General features: G+C 38.5%; 1 protein-coding gene across 5 annotated transcripts in view; it reads right to left on the bottom strand.

Annotated features, from left to right (window-relative positions):
* Nucleotides 1-9,635: 9,635 nt before the first annotated feature.
* ZNF148 (zinc finger protein 148) overlaps nucleotides 9,636-19,439 on the bottom strand; it is a 141,334-nt gene continuing 131,530 nt past the window's right edge. For all 5 annotated transcript variants that reach the window (XM_021706358.1, XM_021706357.1, XM_008072874.2 and 2 more), the window contains 2 exons: nucleotides 18,216-18,334; nucleotides 9,636-17,933 (listed from right to left, as the gene is read on the bottom strand). In XM_021706358.1, coding sequence (XP_021562033.1) covers nucleotides 16,335-17,933; nucleotides 18,216-18,334 — 1,718 coding nt within the window. In that variant the 3' untranslated portion in view covers nucleotides 9,636-16,334. The remainder of the gene's footprint in view (nucleotides 17,934-18,215; nucleotides 18,335-19,439) is intronic.

The following is a 19,439-nucleotide window of genomic DNA, read 5'->3' as shown; positions in this document are numbered from 1 at the left end:
CTGGGCGACAGAGCGAGACTCCAACTCAAAAAAGAAAAAAAAAAAAAAAATATATATATATATATATATATATATAAATGCTATATAAATAGTTGTTATACTGTATTGTTTAGGAAATAATGGTGAGACAAAAGTTTGTACATGTTCAGTACAGATCCAACCATCTGTTTTTTCCCCAAATATTTTTGATCTGCCGTTGGTTGAATCCACAGGTGCGGAACCCACACACACAGAGGGCCAACTGTGTGTCCACATATTCATCTGTATGGCCGGTAGAGTCAACTTTCTTACTCACTTTTGGGTCATACATGACACTTTTTTCCCTCTTAAGTTGGTTTCTGGTTTGCTGTCACCTCCCAATGACCCTCCCTCTAAGGGTCAACAGTGCGAACTTTGAAGAATCTACATTCAATTCCATATCAGCCCGAGTTTAAAAAAAAAATTAGACAAGGGAACTCACCTCCCTCTTCACAATTACCTACTTTCTGCCAACCATCATCTTCAAAATAAATAATAAATTCCCTTTAAACCTTATGAGCATCTTCTAAAGCCAAGAACAAACATGTTTGTTTCTTATCTTCATGTTAAGGCTAGATAGAGAAAGGTGAACATTTGTAGAATCATACAATATCCTAAATTTTGTATGATTAAAAAACTTCTTTTTAATTTAAAGATGTGGGTTACAAAATTCCCGCCCGGGTAGTGAGACCTCATCTCTACAATAAATAAAAAAATCAGCCGGGCGTGGTAGCGCATGCCTGTAATTCCGGCTAATCGGAAGGCTGAGGCGGAAGGATCGCCGGAGCCCAGCAGGCGAGGCTGCGGTGGCCGGGAGCGGCCCCTGCATTCCAGTCTGGGTGACAGAGTGAGACTCCAACTCAAAACAAACAAACAAACAAACAAACAAAAAACCTACTCTTGTTGAAAGATAGTATCCATGCGGCTGGGCTCGATGGCTCAGTCTGTAATCCCAGCACTTTGGGAGGCCAAAGCGAGTGGATTGGTTCGAGACCAGCCTGGGCAACCTGGCGAGACCTGTCTCTACAATAAATAAAAAAGTAAATTAGCCAGGCATGGTAGTGTGTGCCTGTAGTACCGGTACTTGGAAGGCTGAGACCGAAGGATCACAGGAGCCCAGCAGGTTGACGCTGGGGTGGCCATGGGTGTGTCACTGCACTCCAGCCTGGGTGACAGAGTGAGACTCCAACTCAAACAAAAAAAAGTGGTATATACCCGGGCGCAGTGGCTCAGCCTGTAATCCTAGCACTTTGGGAGGCCAAGACGAGTGAATTGCCTGAACTCAGGGGTTGGAGACCAGCCTGGGCAACTTGGGGAGACCTTATCTCTACAATAAACCACAAAAATTAGCCAGGTGTGGTGGCATGCGTCTGTAGTTCCAGCTACTTGGAAGGCTGAGGCAGAAGGATCGCCTGAGCCCAGCAGGTTGAGGTTGCGGTGACCATGAGCATGCCATTGCACTCCAGCCTGGGTGAAAAGAGTGAGACTCCAACTCAAAAACAACAACAACAACAAAACCAAAACAAAATAAAAAGGATAGTGATTATCACTAGGGAGCGATTGAGATAGTAAGTAGAGTGAGAGAAGAAGTTCCTTTGGTGTATATATTCTGGATTTTTGTTGAATTTTTTTTTCTTACAATAAGCACATGTTACTTTAGAATCTGGGCGGCGTTGGATGTTGAGTAAGAAAATTAAAAACGCAAACAATGAGGGGCAGATCATATTTTCCAAAGGCAGCTGCACTAATATCCCATCCCATACATTCTTCTTACAATATGATGTTGAAATTCCTTCAAAGGGGGATGTTCTGGCCTGGCTCAGTGGCTCAGCCTGTAATCCTGCACTTTGGGAGGCCGAGGTGAGTGAACTGCCTGAGCCCATGGGTTCGAGACCCACCTGGGCAACTTGGCGAGACCTCATCTCTACAACAAATCAAAAAATTAGCCGGGCGTGGTAGCACGCACCTGTAGGTTCCAGCTACTTGGAAGGCTGAGGCAGAAGGATCGCCGGAGCCCAGCAGGTCGACGCTGCTGTGGCTGGGAGTGTGTCACTGCACTCCAGTCTGGGCGACAGAGTGAGACTCCAACTCAAAAAAATAAAGGGGGGATGTTCCCTCCCATCAAGTCTCAGTGGACCTTCTGAAGTGTCTCAACGGTAGTGGAAATGGTGGGGATGACACTGCATAACTTCATAGGCTAGAACATAAAGGCAATCATCTAGTTTCCTCACTGTCAGCACACTTACCCTTGGGGTTCAACCACCATGTTGTGAGGAAGCTCGGGCCATATGGAGAGGCCACATGTGGGTGTTCTAGCTGACAGCCAGCATCACCCGCCAGATGTGAGTGAAGCAAGCCTTCAGATGATTCCAGTCCCCAGCTGAGGTTGCAGACATTGTAGAGCAAAGACAAGCAAGCTGGGCTTCTGGGCTCTATCTGAATTCTAGGAATAAGATACTGCTGTTGTTTTAAGCTACTAATTTCTGGGGCAACTTGTTATGCAGCACTAGATAGCAAATACATTGTACATACAACCAAGGTACAAAAAATGTTTTATTTCCTTTCATAATATTTGTATTCGTTTCATTGTTTGAATTCACTGTTATTGTAACCCAGTTACATACAAAATAATAATGTTAGTAACTCACCTTTTTATTCCATTCAGTCACAATTCAAGGTCAAGCTGAAGTACACAATAGTGAGGCTGTTGCTCTGTGGGTCTTACCTGGCTCAGCTGCAGACAGAAGCTCCTTCACCTCTTTCCTTCCAGTGACTGGTGCTGAGAATTACCTCTGCATGAAGGCAAAACCATATCTTGAAAGATGACCTCATTTGTCGGAAAGTCTGAACCCTGAGGAGGGATTGGAGCTTGGACAGAGTCAACCAAAGTAGAAATGCGAAAGTAGGTTGAAAACTTTAAATCATGATGTGACTATGCATGTATTCAAAAACAGGTCCCACAGGGGTCCTAGAACCACAGTCAGAGTGTCTCAAGAGGTGGGTTGGCTAGTCTGGTGTGTACTTTGCAATCATCCCCTAGGGTTGGTTTCAGAAGATACCAATACCCATGGGACCCAGAGATTCTGACCCAAAGATTCTCAATCACTTCATTGAGGCTGGGCATCATCTGTTTTCTTTAAAGTCCTTAGGTGAGTCTAATGTGCAGCCAAGGTGGAAAATCATGAAAATTTTGCCCAAGAGTTTTTTTTTTCCTCTCTCCAAAACAACTAAGAGATAGAATACAGCTTGTTAGAACTGGTGTCTTCTTGTAGTTACAGTTTTCAATGACAAGAAGAGATTATGAGTATGTCATGGGGGAGCACAGGTAATTTACTATATCAATATAGTAATTACATATACTGTGCGCTCGCACACACACACATAATTTTTTGTTGGTCACTGTGGTGCGCTTAGGACATACCTGCCTATTTTTAGGATCACAGGAATTCTGCATACTCTCAGAAAGGACTGCTGGCTCTGAGAGTGGAGCCAGGATTTGAACCTAGGTCTGGTTCCAAATCCAGGCTCCCTCCTCTACACAATGCAACCTTGTCAATCCAGGTGAAGAGGTAAAACAGAAAAAGGTTTTCCTTCTTCCTGGACCTTGAAATGGTCTTCCAAGAGCTCCAGATGCAAGAGAGAAGCCTATTAGAAGGGCTGCCAGGCACTCCTGGGAGCTGGAAGAGGTGACTCAGGAGATGCCAACCTGAGTGAAGTATAAGCCCCCCGACACAGCCTGACATCTCCTAGTTCCCAGAGAAGTAGGGCAGGACCCTAGGGAGATCAATCCCTTGCTCTGTCTTTTCCAGATAGGGTGGAGTGGAGAGGGAGGTGCCACCCCTGTCCTGCTGTCAGGTGTCCCAGCTCCTGTTGAGCAGGTTTTTCTTCCAGGATCTAAGCCATTTGTTGACTTTCCACATTTGCTCTTTGACAAGAGAAAGTCATTTTCCCTCTATCAGCCACCTGGCATTTGTCACAGGCCAGGATCTGATGGGGACATGAAAAAAGTTTTTCATACAGAAAGGAGCCTAAGAAACAGGGTCTATTTATTTTATGATGATGGTGGCAGCCTTACTGGACTGGGACAACATAAATAGTATTTAGTATTTACTTAAATATCATAAAAGGAAGACCCAGTGACGGATCTTCAGGAGTGTAGACAAGCGAAGTCAGGTCTGAATCTGAGTCCTGGTTCTCTCTTGTCACTGTGACCTTGCTCAAGGTCTTTATTTTTATTTTATTTTATTTTTTTTGAGTTGGAGTCTCACTCTGTCGCCCAGACTGGAGTGCAGTGGCCACTCCCAGCCACCACAGCCTCAACCTGCTGGGCTCCGGTGATCCTTCCGCCTCAGCCTTTCAAGTAGCTGGAATTACAGGGGCGCGCTACCACACCCGGCTAATTTTTTGATTTATTGTAGAGATGAGGTCTCGCCAAGTTGCCCAGGTGGGTCGCAAACCCGCGGGCTCAGGCAATCCACTCACCTCAGCCTCCCAAGGCGCGGGATTACAGGCTGAGCCACCGAGCCCGGCTTCAAGGTCTTTAATGTGTTGGAGGCTCAGCTTCCTTATTAGCATGGAGTTAATAAGACCCACCAAGCCTACCTGGCAGAGTTGTTATGAGCATTCTAGAATTTTATGGAGACTGAAATCCAGATCAGTTATCTGTTGGTTTCAGAATCCACTATTTGCCCCCACCCCTACCCATTCTGGAAGTCACATGACTAGTCTTCCGGTCCTACTGCTGTTCTCCAGAACCTCGCTCCCTGGCAGTGATTCTTCTATGGGACCTGCAAGCTCTCTTTGCACCCTCGGGTGTAACATATAGGGCCTGGACTTGCTGCTTCAACCACATTCACCAAACGTCTGTTGGTCACCAAGCACCAAGGCCAACAATGAACACTCAATGGGCAGCAAAACCACTCTGGACAGGCAGGGCAAACAGACATTAATCGGATTCTCACACTAATAAGCATATCATAACTAACAGTCTGGGCTGGTCAGAGACTCTGAATGGTTGCAATTACCTCATCAGGAAAATCAGGATAAGCTCTTCTGAGCAAGTGATCCTTGGGCTGAAATCCAAAGGTTCGGGTGCGGGGCTTAACAGAGGGTATATCTGTGGCCAAAGGGGGCATGACCAAGTATTTGCTGGAAAAGTGAAATACTTTTCCAGTAGTGAAAACAAAGAGGATGAGAGGTCGGGGTTATGGGTAGCGGATGACCATGTAGGGTCACAGTAAGGAGTTTGGTGTTTATCCAAATAGCAATGGGGCAGCTTCTGAAGGGTTTTCACACAGTTGTTACCTGGAAGCCAACAAAAGCAGATGTGCAGAGACTTGCAGAAGCCCCGGCAAGACCTGGAGGTGGCTTGGGTTGTGCTGGCAGCAAATGGAGGGAGATTTCCAAAGAATCTGAGAAATATTCACAAGTCCTGCCATTCACGAGTTGCCTCTGATCGATCAGATCACAGAAGCTGTACTGAACCAGGGCCAGCAGTCAGCAAGGCATTTTCCATTCACAGGCCACACACGTGGACATGCATCTTTTTTGCTTCTTTACTTGTATTTATGCAACTGAGGTGAGGAGAGGGCTGGGGCCCACGCGCTCACTGCTGAGTCCTAGCCAGCCTACTCTTTATCCACTCTATTCTCATAAATTGAAGGGCTTTCATCAGCCAGAGGGTAGTAAGGTGCCAATGGGAAGGAAATGGCTTCAGAGGCCTTGAATTCCCGCCATATCCTTTGGCTCTTTTCTACAGTAGGGTCTGAGAAACAGGCCCAGCACATTTTTTCTTTAAAAAGAATATGAGAGATGGGGTCTTGCTATGTTGCCCAGGCTGGTCTTGAACTCCTGGGCTCAAGTGATCCTCTCATTTCAGACTCCCAAAGGACTGGAATTACAGCATCCAGTCCCGGCACATATTAAGACGGTACCTTGTTTCCTACGAGTCATTGATCCTTGCGTCTCCCCTCTGGAAATCTTGCCTAGAAGGTTGTGGCAAGTGTAGAATTCTGACCAAGCATCATCTTAACGCCAGTGAGTCTCCACCATCATTGCTAATACCTTCGAAGAGCAGTCCTGATGCCTCCTTTACCTGATGACATTGTTCATGTATACCTGCTTATGTGTGAGGCAGCTTTATGCTCTGTGAACGAAGTGTCTTCAAGAAGCTTCCGCACAAATCCAACTGATGAACAATTTAGTTTTACATTTTCCTGAAATGGCTGGACGCAGTAGCTCATGCCTATAATCCCAGCACTTTGGGAGGCCGAGGTGAGGGGATTGCCTGAGCCCACGGGTTCGAGACCAGCCTGGGCAACTTGGCGAGACCTCATCACTACAATAAATAAAAAAATTAGCCAGGTGTGGTGGTGCATGCCTGTAGTTCTAGCTACTTGGAAGGCTGAGGTGGAAGAATCACCTGAGCCCAGCAGGTTGAGGCTGCAGTGACCGTGAATGTGCCACTGCACTCCAGCCTGCGTGACAGAGTGAGGCTCCAACTAAAAAAAAAAAAAGGAAATTTTCCTGAAATCTCTATACTAATAACCACTTAAGATAAATAAGACTAACTTGCATGAGAGGCAGGGTATCCCATACGGAAGGTCATCTCCATTTGATGTACAACTGTCATGGCACATGAACAGTCATTCAGGAGGAAGAAAACAAGGGAGACAGAAGTGATGAAAGTAAAATAAATGTAGGAGGAAAAAAAGAGAAAAAAGCTGGTTCCAACATTCCAGTCTCATTGACCATAATTCTGCCTTTGCCTCATAGAACAGCCATGCTCCTAACCATGATTAACCAACAGCTTAGCAGTGAGAAATTGGGCATACTCCACCTCAATATACTTTCTGACTTTTGTAGGATGGTATTTCTGCCTATTGCTTCTCAGACTTTCTCCAGAATGTCCTGTCCCTTTTAGGGTCTCTGATAACAGAATCACACTTTTTAATTGAGCTTTTTAAATTCTGTGTTCCTAAAGTTTAGGGCATGTGCTTGATAATACCTGACACTCCATCTGTTGGTGAGCACAAACCACGAGATAAATAATCTCTTCCTTACAAAGTTCCTATCACTTCCACCTCACTAACTAGTTATTCCTTGACGGTCAATTAAGTCCAGACGGACTCTCTCGTATCTTCTTCAATCTTTTGAAATAGAATATTGTCTGCAAGTCCAATTTATTACACGCTCTGCTTTACATGAAATGAGATTTTCAACACTTGTCCAACTCTGCCCGATCTTGCCTTTGTGCTACTTGTAAAAGCTGAATAGAAAATATGTTCAGTTGAGTGAGTTTACAAGTTCTCTCTCACAGCCACTTGGATGGGCATTTCTATTATCCTCATTTTGCAGATGAAAAACAGTTGAAGTTCAGAAAGGATAAGTGACTTGAACAAAGCTAAGCGGACAGATCAAGGCAGAGCAGTGATTCAAGTCTCCTGACTCTTATACCCCCTGGACATGTTACTGTCCCTTATCTGCCCATGCAGCCCATCGAATATTATCAAACTACATCTCTACTGTCTCACAGTTATCCTCAACAAAAAACCAATACCTAGCCCATTTAAAGCTATCTCATGCAGCATTGGATATAGTGCCTTAGACTTTCCTCAAGAATACATATTTTTGCACACACCTTACTAGATTGTACAATTCTTCCCTTATGCTTTGAGTGCCATCTGCTCTCAAATCATGAGGGCCAATTCAACAAAATGCACACGACCACTCTCAGCCAAGTCACCTTCTAGGAGGTCCTAAACCGCCCTGCATGTGTTTACCGTCATATCCTTTTTGACATCTTGTGCTCTACCCATCAGTCTTAACTCTCATATTGTCAGTGACAAAATTTTTCTAATTGATGGTACTGAAACTCCTATAAAGAAACAAAGGGAGACTATCATGTTGGAGGCTTTAAAGGGGCTTTCACAGTGGCCCAAAGACTTTGAAGGAAATAATCAAGAAAGAGAAGGTCTTGAATAATTAGTAACTAGTGTAAGTCATTTAACATAGAGTACCATAATGACAGTGGGAGGAGTGAACAAGTAATGTATGACTTCAAGGGGTTTAAAATATTAACGTCTTGGCTGGGTGCGGTGGCTCAAGCCTGTGATCCCAGCACTTTGGGAAGTGGAGGCGAGAGGATTGCCTGAGCCCAGGGGTTCGAGACCAGCCTGGGCAACTTGGTGAGACCTCGTCTCTACAAATCAAAAAATTAGTCAAAAGTGGTGGTGTGCACCTGTAGTTCCAGCTACTTGGAAGGCTGAGGTTGAAGGATCCCTTGAGCCCAGCAGGTTGAGGCTGCAGTGGCTGTGAGCTTTCCATTGCACTCCAACCTGGGCTGGAGTGAGACTCCAACCCAAAACCAAAAGAACAAAGAAAAAACAATTAACATTTTTCCACGAAGACTGTGCTAGAATGACTAGAGCTTTGGTTCAGTTAGTTCTACTTCCAAGAAAGTATCTTTCACCAATCACGTCCAACACCCAGTGTAGTACTGGTGTGATCTTCTAGTATATTTTTACCTTCAAGTTTGTGAATCTCAGGTTGGGTGATAGACCAGTTCCTTCAAAACAAAGTCTACTCGTATTTTCTCACCTCCACAGTTCAGGCTTAAATCCTACCCATTAAGTTTTTTAAGTAGGGGATAATTTTTGACAATTTTCTCTATTTTCACTATATCGTTCTGTATGTATTTTCTATATTTTGGAACTTATTAAAATTATATTTTCTAGAAAACTATCCCAAACAGGGAATAACTATATTTACCCAATTGTTGAGAAATTAGATGCAAATTACTCAGCATAGCACTCAACACATCTTAACACTCGATGTTTGCTTTAATAATCTAAAGTACAATACTGCAGCCTGTAGCTGATCCCACTATACCTCTCACGTGGCCAAATGAAGATGCTAGTAACCTCAAGCATCTATTATTTGCATCTAGCACAATGCCTGTTACTAAGTAGATGATGAATGATTAATGAATACAGGATCAAAGAACTATCGAAAGATTCAAATCAATAGAAAACACAATCACTGTCACGGGTAATGCACTTCTTTGGCTCCTTTCCCCATATGGACACAAGCATCACAGTTTCAGAATCTCATTAAGAATGGGAGAAGCTAGGGAAAACTAAGGTTACAACTTTAAAAGTTCACCTGTATAAGTAGGTAAGTATGCAAATGATCAAATGTTCTCTATTTAGCCATTCAAGTCCATTTCTAAACTTGTTTTCCCAGGCACTGAAAATCACTTTGAAATGTCATTCTCAGTTAGTGTCACACTTCACATCCCAGTTCTTATACATCTGCAAGTGTGTGCATGAGAATGTTTTACTCTAAGTGTCCATTTCATATTTGAAAATGACAAAAGAACTAAAATTATGATACCCAAATTTTAGCTTTCATTCATGTAAGTCTTTTTACCTCAATTAATTCTTTATTCATCATATGGATATAACTTTTCTAATACTTATCAGGTTTACCAAAAGGGGGAAAAATTGAACAGCCAGCACTCTGGAAAAAAAAATTAAATTCTGTTCAAACACAGAATCAGAAAAATCTTCATACTCACTTTGTGCATAATAAATTAAGACTCAATGACAACACATTAATTCAAGTGACTTCAATTTTATTTTTTCTTATGTTCTTCAGAAGATGGGAGACGTATCATGTAGAATATCTCCCCACCCCTCTCCCCACCGTTCCTAATCATTCAAGAAAAACCAGGGTCTGGGAAATGCATTAGTAGACTATCAATGGTATTATTACGTACAATTGGTTAAAGCACCATGCTAATAAGGCCAGGGTCCTAGGATTGATCTCTGCAAGGACCAACTATTTTAAATTTGTTCCATGGACCCAGACTGCACTCCACTGCAGACACCTTTCTTACAAGGCATCCCGCTGGTCACAAGCTAGAGTACTGGCAAGGTGGTAGATGATGGGAACAAATCTATTTCTACGAGTGAAAGGAAAAAAAAAATCCCACGCATGCTATTGATGGTGAGTTAATAGAATCTTATCTGTAAAGAAAAAAAATCACATATATTAGCCCTATGATAAACATATTTCAAATCTAAAATACTTAGTGACAGTAACATCTGACTCTTGCACTTTAGAACTCTCTAATAAATAACATTCCACACAAAGCTATAGTAAAGGCCCTGATAATTGTTACTCAATTTGTGTAACTGTTAATTCCAAAGACACCCTCTTCTCTTTACTATTAACTATGCACCACGCTTTTTGCATATTTACCATTAACTATTTGGTTCAAAAGATTGTGAAAAATTCAGCTAGAAAATTATCCATAAAACTGTATTCTGTACTTTATTTTTCAAACAGCCAGTGTCCACATTTAAAATGCAGAATTTGCAAATATAAGTTAGTCTAATAATTCAATTTAAAAATAAAGCAAAACAACTTCCTTTAGTATCACAATACATAAAATGGTATTATAAACTCCAAATGGCAAGGTTAACTATATGACAATACTGGCAATAGCTGTGAAACTCATTAAACCTCTTATGAATATGACAGCTTAAAGAACATTTCTATGTTCCATGACTATGCACGAAACAGACTTTCATTGTATTGTAAAGGCTCAGCAATTCATTCATAGCATAATATGGGGTCAAGCAAGATTTTTTTACAATGACAATAAAAAGTATTTAAACAAACAAAAATTCCGCCCAATTGTTTAAAAACAATTCTATGTGGAGGGCAAAATATACTGACTTACCAAATTTTAATTGTCAGGCTGCTGACTACTGATGTAAAAGTTTGTATTTAAAAATATCACAAATATCTTTTTATTTAACAGTGAAAATTTCAATGTGGTAAGTTTCATTGCAAAGCAATTTTCACCTGAGTAGATTTTGAAATTTAGTGCTCATATGGGGGGGGGCGGAGGGAGAAGAGCCCAACTTTGTATCTGATACTGAGTTTGCAGTTGACTCCTTCATACTGATTTCCTAGGTTGAAGAAACCACCTGCTGTTACCTCCCAAGAAACACGATGCCTCCCCGCCTTTTCCTAATAAATCTGCTCTGGCATTTTATGAACTCTCAGTATCCATCAAATATTTTCACTTAGCTACTCATTCAAGCATAGCATCCCAATTCATTCAGTTTCTATACAACAGCATCTATAATATGTACATATTTAATTATCAATAGGAAATAGAAAATAAAAATTTACAGTGATTGAGAAAAGGTCAGAAAAATGGGATAGGAAAAGTAATACTGTATAATCAGAATATCCTATTATCCTACCAGTTTTAATGACAGGGTTTTTTCCTTTATTAGCTGAAATACAAAGAAGGTATAGGGGATCCCACGAAAATAACACTATGTATCAGAAAATTCAACGTGCTCCACCATCAGGATTTCCATCACACATTTAATTTCTTCTGTACAATTTTTATAAACTTGTTTTTCTTTCAAAATCATCAGATTTTCAGATTAAATTCAGCACTACACAGTATGCCCTTGAAGTAAAATGAGGTTACCTGCTTTATTTGGATACCAAGTTCCCTTCCAGACAGCATTAAAATAAAGACAAGTAAGACTACACAGATAAAATCCAGTATAATTCAAATCCAACAATGAAAAATTTCCCCATATTGTTGCAAAATTCTTTCTACTGAAATGCTTTGCTACAATAATAAAAAGCATACATTACATATAAAAGATACCAGTGTACTAAAAAGTGACAGAAGTGGACTAGCAAATCCTTCAAAGCACATTATATAAATGACTAGCATTTAAAAACATTTTTCCTATAAAATGTAGGTCATATACATTTATAAATTGGCGGTTTTATTTCTAAAGCAGTGATGTGTGTGTTCAAATAGTTAGCTGTTCTGTACAGTATAATATCTACTCACTTCAAACTACAATAGGTTTGTCTTTCTTTGTATTGAAGTTGAATAAATTCATCTGATCAGCTGAGAAATCAAGCTTGAAAAATAAGTATCTAAAAATCAAAGTAGAAAGTTCAGAATTATTGAAATGTAGTTATGAAATATGAAGAGAACTATCTATTTCACAATGGAGCTGAAGTCACCTCAAAACTTACGGGCTTGAATCTAAAACAGAAACAAATAGTAAAATCCAAAGCAAACCACAAAGTTAGGTAGCAGTACAGAAGCAGGGAAAAAAAAAACAAAACCACATCCCTTCCTTCAGTGTGATGGGCACTAAGTTTTGCGGTCTTCCTCCATCTTGCAGAAGAGTGGTAAGGCCATTCAATGCTTAGTGAAAGTGAGTACAGATGAAGTCAGATTTAGCCTGTCTCCCCTGCATCTTCAATTATGCTGTGTAAACAGTGTTATGTCCCAGTAGGAGGAACAATGGAATTTGCTTATAAAAACTGATTAAAGATAATCAATATTAAATGAAATAAGGATAATTAATAACTCTGAAATGTTTTTAGAACTTTCCTGATGCTACTTGTAAAGTTAGCACTGCTATGTATTATTGCTTACATACAGTACAACATCATATGCCTTCTAACATAAAGCAGTACTGTGATTTGTTTGTACATATTTACAGAGTCTTAAAAACAAGCTGTAAAAACATTACATACTTTCAGACAATACAAATTAGCACATTGGTACTCACTTCAAAACAAATGGAATGCATAACATTAATAAACATCATAAAGGAAGACTCACATAAAAGTCCTTGATTGTCAAGACACGTTTATATATAAACTCTAACTGTGCAGAATTAAAGATTCAATCATAGGTACATCCTTATTTGATGAACCATATTTACAGCATGGTATTGCATAAAAAAATAAAATAATGTTTACAGGGTTTTACTTTTTTATCCATTGGATTAAAGAAAGCAACAAACATAACAAGAAATGTTTGTCTGCTTTAGTTTGTTTCCTACCAAAGTTTAAGTGAAAAAAGGAAACATGGTTTTTATTTGCAGAATATAGCAAAAACAATTGGAAAATTATTTCCCTGAAATAAAGCAATTTGAAACGGAAAAGGTATAAATTAAATTGCAGACTCAAAATATTTCTCATTGATTATAATAGTGCTTTTTTCAAGTAAATATACTGTGAAAAAAATGAGTTCTAGTTTAAAATGTCCTAAGTCTAAGAAACATAGTACTACAGTAATGCCTACTTTTAAAGTTTCCCGGCTTCTTTTTAAAACAGCCCTTTAAAAACCCAAATTAATAAAATGAAAGAAGTGGCAAAAGATCTAATCTAGCTGGCACTTTGCAAGTGTCTCTCATCTGTGGAAATGATATCCTGCCCTGAGCACAAGGCCTCTTCTGCCTCAAGATAAAATGACCCGACTGCTGGCATCCTCAGCCAGAGCTAAGAAGATGGATTCCTACCATATCAAGTACCATATTTGTACATAGATCCAAACATTTAAGAGCCACTCATATATTCAAAACCAAATGAAGTGTGTGTGCAATAAGAAGTTTAAAAAAAAAACCCTTTAGAAGATGTTTCAGAGATATTACCTCATCTAACATGATGATCCCAATCTTCAAACGTGAGTAGATTCCACGTGAAAAAGCACACCTCACTCACATTGATCAATAGTTAAAGGGTGTATGAGCATGTTTTTATAGAACGTGCTCGCTTTTAGAAATGAAAAGCATGAATTGCAAAAGCAGCACACAAGGTTATTTACTTTTTCTATCAATGCCCAGATAGAAATTAAATAACTTTCTAAACCAAAGTGGGGAAACCCAAAACTGTTGAGATGTTTATCATATGATGATAATACAAGGTAACTCTGGTAGGCATTTAGAATTTCACAGTAAGAGAGTGATGACTATACTTAAATGGTAAGTCAATAAGTTATGCTGGCTGAGTATCACTTATTTAAAAAATGCTTATAACCTTATAGAAAAGTCTGCCATTATGTAGATTTAAAGAAATGTGTTGAAGACAGGAATGCAACACCTGAAATTCTGCTTGCATAACTACCATTTTCAAAGGCCTTCCTTCCTAAGCTTACCCTAATTGCTCAGCAACAGAGTCACATTCTAAAAACTGTGCTGGTGATGCTAAAACAAACAAATAACTTTACATTGTACCAAGAATTATATCAAGTTCTCAATGGAACAAAATTTGTTATCAGGCTCAAAAAGAAAAAAAAAGAAAAAAAAATTCAATGCAGGAAATAAGTGACTACTTTTATCAAAAGTAATATGAGAAAAATACAAATACCTATCTAGGGTGAGCACAGTTCCATTTTTAACATCTCACCTGAGTGAAGCCTTTTGCAATTATGTAATGCACAACATAACACACACCAATCTTAAGAGTTAATAATGGCAGAACTTAAATATTTACTTCAAAGAAGTCTAAAATTCTTGAAGAATTTGGCAGCAAAGAAAGCTGTCAAACGGGAAAACTAGTATTTCAGGCAAAGCTTAATAACCAAAGTGTAGAGAAAAGTACATTAAACATAATTTATATTCCTTATTACAAAAACACCAATATATTCCAAGAAAAATGAATATAAATGAGGGATGATAAAGGTGGATAGTTCTTTGTTCCCTTTTTAAAAATGAGAACAGTCTTGGGAGAACATTAAATAAAAGAAAAAAATAATTTAAATGGATAACATATTCTATATTGAAACAAAGAATGGAGATTTATAGGGTGAGTATAAGAATTAAAATTGAAATTAACAACAAAGTTTCATCTTCCAAGGGAATTTTATATTTTCACTGGTATATGCATATCAGTATGTGCATTGTGACAAAGATGGCAGGAATTTAAAAAACAAAAAAAGTTGGAATAAACCAAAGAGGATGATAGAATCAATGTAACTAATGTTATTTCCAAAAATCAAAACTGCCCAATGTGTAACTCAAACCATCATTCTTCAGAAAAGTGTGTGTGTGTGTGTGTGTGTGTGTGTGTGTATATTAAAAAGCACTATTTATTGTACCATGCTGTATTATTTTAAGACAGAGTATTAAAAAAAAAAAACATTCATGGTATAAGGATAAAGTCTGTAGTTTATTTCGATTTTGAAATGCAACAAAAAATTTCCGATCACTCATCTAGCTGAAAAAGAAACTGTAGTTACTGGAATTAGTAAACACTTTTGGTTTGTGAAGTTGTAATGAGCAGTGTTCATTAAAAAGTAACTCAAGATAAAATAATCAATTAAAATGCCCATTCCTTTAGTTTCTCTGGATACTGTTTAATTATTCAATCAAGATTCTAGAAAGAGAAGGATTAAACCATATTTTACAGTTCCAAAGATACCCCAATTTATTTTTATTGCCAAAAATTAAAATTGTCAATTATGAGATGATTATGACACAACCATATCAAACCTAAAAAATCTAATTTTTTTTTTACTTTGAGAAATCAAAAATACCAAATAGATTCTAAGTGCTCTATGTTAACTGAAGTGTATATGTAAAGTAAAATACAATTAAGCTTTAAAACGTGGAATATACATTTTGTGTAAGCATTATGTTCTTGGGAATGTAATCTACAGAATATTTTTTTACTAAAACCTCAAAACCTTGATACCTGCACATGAAAAATCATAAAAAATATCTAGGTACAACTGTACAAAGAAACTGACACCAATATGCATACTTCCATAGAGAAGTGAATGCTTTAACAGTTGAGTATTTTGGTAAAGTTTTGAAAGTATGCATATTTTAAAAGTAATTAGGCTTTTAAATAGTGGAGTCTTAGACTATCCGATTTTTATTACTTTTTTCTTCAAAAAAAAAAAAAAACACGTCAATATAATGCAAAATGAAAATCAAGGGTATATGGCATATCATTCTCTTTAAAAGGTGGTTTCTTGGTTTCTTTTTTCCCCCTGTAGGACACACTAATTTATTTAGCCATAATCTCTTGACATTAAACTTTTAAGTTCACTCTGTCTGTAAAGTATACTCAGATTCCCTGCTGAAGTGCAATGACTATGCTGCAAAACTTAGAAACAGTATGAGTAAATTTCACACAATTACTAATCTCCTAAGAATGTACAATGTTATCAGTTAGGAAACAATTGTGCGAAAGTCTTTTTTTTCCTTTTAAACTTGGTGTAAGTGGAATAGCAAGTTTCTGATCTAAAACAAGTAATGCATTGCTTCTATAAAGGTGACAACATGTAAGGCAGTTCAAAGAATGCTGACTAACCAAACAAAATGCAGTTATTGGATTATCTTGCTATTCATATCAGCTTAACTTGTTATTACGCATTGCTCTTAAATCTGTACAGCACTCCATTTACACAGAGTAACCCCACTCTTGATTAATCTGTTCTAAAGTGCCAGTATTATTTACACATTTTTTTAGCCAAAAGTCTGGCCAGTTGTGGCATCGGGTGAAGACGTCATCCCAGCTCTATTATCATTTACATTCACCAAGGGAAATTCTGAAAATTCAGCACTTGTCCCTGGTCCCCGAAGGTTCACCTGTCCATTGGCAGTGCTAAACTGAGTGGCTATTCCAGCTCTCGATCCATGATATGGAGCACGGAAGGGCTGTTCAAAGGAGCTCATTTGGTAAGCTTGGTGGACAGGCTGAGCCTCAGCTTTCTTCTGAGAAGTCACTTGATCCAAAAAGTCCTGTGTTGATGTGGCAGAAGCATGGTTTGTCTCATCACCTGAAAAGGGAAACGAGTGCTGTGAATCACCAACTATTAGTCCAAAGTGGGACTTATCTGGAGTTGTTCTTAATGGAGAATTCATTCCTGATCGAAAGCTGTTGATGGGCATGGTGGCATAGACCTGCTTGTCTATGGAAGAGAATGCTGGCTGATTTGGAAGGGTCTGGTTATCAGTCACAAAGTTAAGGCTTGGGCTATTCAAATAGGCATCATTTTGGCTAGTTCTGTCCAAAGCCTGTTGCAGAAACTTTGAGTATTCCTGCAACATGTTGGCTTTATCTGAAGAGGATGCTTGGGAGCTTGATCCAACACTCTCTGACTGGGTGACCTCAGGTACTTCTGAAGAATTTATTGATATGCTAGAAGTTACTTCAGTGTCCGCAACACTGAATGATATCTCATGCTGTCCATTAGCTTTATTGGAATAATGATCCAACAGAGTCTGCAGTACCTCATCTGGAATAACATTTTTGTCATGGTTACTCTTCATCTCCACATTCAGTGCCTGTGAATCTAATATGGATGCTGTGGTACTTTCATCGATGACACTTGCCACAGCTGCTTGTGTTACTGAAGGCTGAGAAGCTATCGTACCCACGTTCAGCGCATACTCCCTGCTGTTGTTACTTGCTGCTTGAAGATATCGCTTTTTCTTCAAAAACTGCATGGCATCATCATAATTAGTACTACTGTGCACAGGTTTACTGGGCCCCTCTTGCAAATTATCAACCTGATCAATGTCAGCATTGCCTTCTGAGTCCAGTAAAGCTTGTTTATCCACAAGTTCAAAAGCATACTTTGAAACTTTGCTCTCTTCGTATGTGGATAAAGGTGAAATCGTTTGGTTCTGCTCCAGTGGCTGTTTTAGACTTCTCTTACTATTAATTTTTTTGAGAACTAACTTAGGTGGGTGTATTTCTCCTGATGCATCTTCTAAATGTGATCCGCCAACTGAAGAATGTGGCATTTCAACAGCATATTCTGCTACCATATACTCATCTTTTACTTTAGTACTTGAAGAATAAAGAGGCAAGTAATCATTTTTATCTTTCTTCAGATCAGATTTGTCCAAAGCACTCTCTTTGTCCATTCCAGAAGATTTTTTCTCTGCTTTCTGCCTTTTCTTTTTTGGCAGTGAGTTATCTTTTGGTGATGTAGAAAAGCCAGAATCTTCCTCGGATGTCAGAAGGCCACCTTTGATGGCACATCTGTTTAGTTTTTTGTCATGATTTTCATGGCACATACGTTTATGTTTCAGTACACGATCTGTTCTGGAAAAATACTGTTGAATTCAGAGGTTGGTAGTGGGTTTTTTGTTTTGTGTTTTTGATCAACCAAGAAAAAAGAAAAAAGAAACAAAACAATTAACATAAAGTGATATAAGTATAATAATATAAATAATTCCAAACAAATTCACTAAGCCAATTTTCTACTATAACTCTAATCAATAAGAGTTAGAAAGTTCCTCAAATAGTTCTAGTAAGTAGTAAATAACATTTTCTAATTTATTAGAATTATCTTATAATTTAATTAGGAAAGACGAATTTCAAACCATCTGTCTTACCTGTAGACAGTATTCACATTGGTAAGGTTTTTCTCCACTATGAGTTCTCTTATGCCTTTCCATATGATATTTTTGTATGAATCTCATACCACATTCATCACATCGAAATGGTTTTTCACCTAGTATATGATATAGAAAGTTTAAAACAAAACAAATATTGTAAAATAATGAATTGCTTTGCCATAAGAATATCTAAAATTACTTCTGAAAGTAATGATGATTTCCACTTTCCAAATGACAAAAAGTTTCCCCTATACTAAGTATATATTCCAGTTTAATTTGTCAAGTACATTCTGATTTATAAAAATGAAAAGGATTCGTGTATGCTATTGGAGAGAAAAGGTTGAAAGCAGGCACAATCAATGTTCCTGTCTTTTTGTTATATGTGTACACAACATACTCTTTCCATGGAGAACAGTAGTACCAAGGATGCATAGCAATACACTGTTTCAGTAGAGTAGCTGATGTTTCTAATCTTTTTTTCAATTATACAAAACAATACCTTAGAATATTTTTTAAAAACTTACCCATGCATAGTCCAACAAAATTCTTGGATACGGTTTTCTAACACTTAATTTCTTTTTAAAACACTTTAGTTAAAAGAAATCTGAATCCTGTGATTCAGAATGAAATCCTGAATCTTAAAAATCTCTTAAAAATCTAATTTAATAAAAATATAAAAAGAGCTTACATTAAAGACTTAAGTGTGTTAATACCAATTCTCTTTTTCTCAACTCAACTCAGCATTTCTCATGTAATTTGGGAAATGAATTAAACTGAGTACTGTTAACTGGACACACAACTGCACCCAATTTTCATTTTTAAAAAATTCACTAAGGACATGCTGGCTGTAAGCAGTCATTACTATGGAGCTCTAACCAGATTTTACTAATAAAACCAGTCTAAGTAAACAGAAAGGTGTGCTAAGAAGTTCCCCTGGATAATGATTGTTTGTGGAACTACTGTTTCTATCTATCATACATTTAACAAAATTTTACTGAATACTGATCCTCTACCCATAGACCTGATGTTAAAAACTAGAGTCACCTTTTTTTTTTTTTTTTTTTGAGTTGGAGTCTCACTCTGCAGCCCAGGCTGGAGTGCAGTGGCACACTCATGGACATCCCAGCATCGACCTGCCGGGCTCCGGTGATCCTCCCCACTCAGCCTTCCAAGTAGCTGGTACAGATGTGCGCTACCACACCCAGCTAATTTTTTATTTAT

Source organism: Carlito syrichta, unplaced genomic scaffold, assembly GCF_000164805.1.
Source record: "Carlito syrichta isolate Samal-C Ts95f unplaced genomic scaffold, Tarsius_syrichta-2.0.1 Scaffold315477, whole genome shotgun sequence".
NCBI lineage: Eukaryota > Metazoa > Chordata > Mammalia > Primates > Tarsiidae > Carlito > Carlito syrichta.
This window is presented reverse-complemented; position numbering and strand designations above follow the sequence as displayed.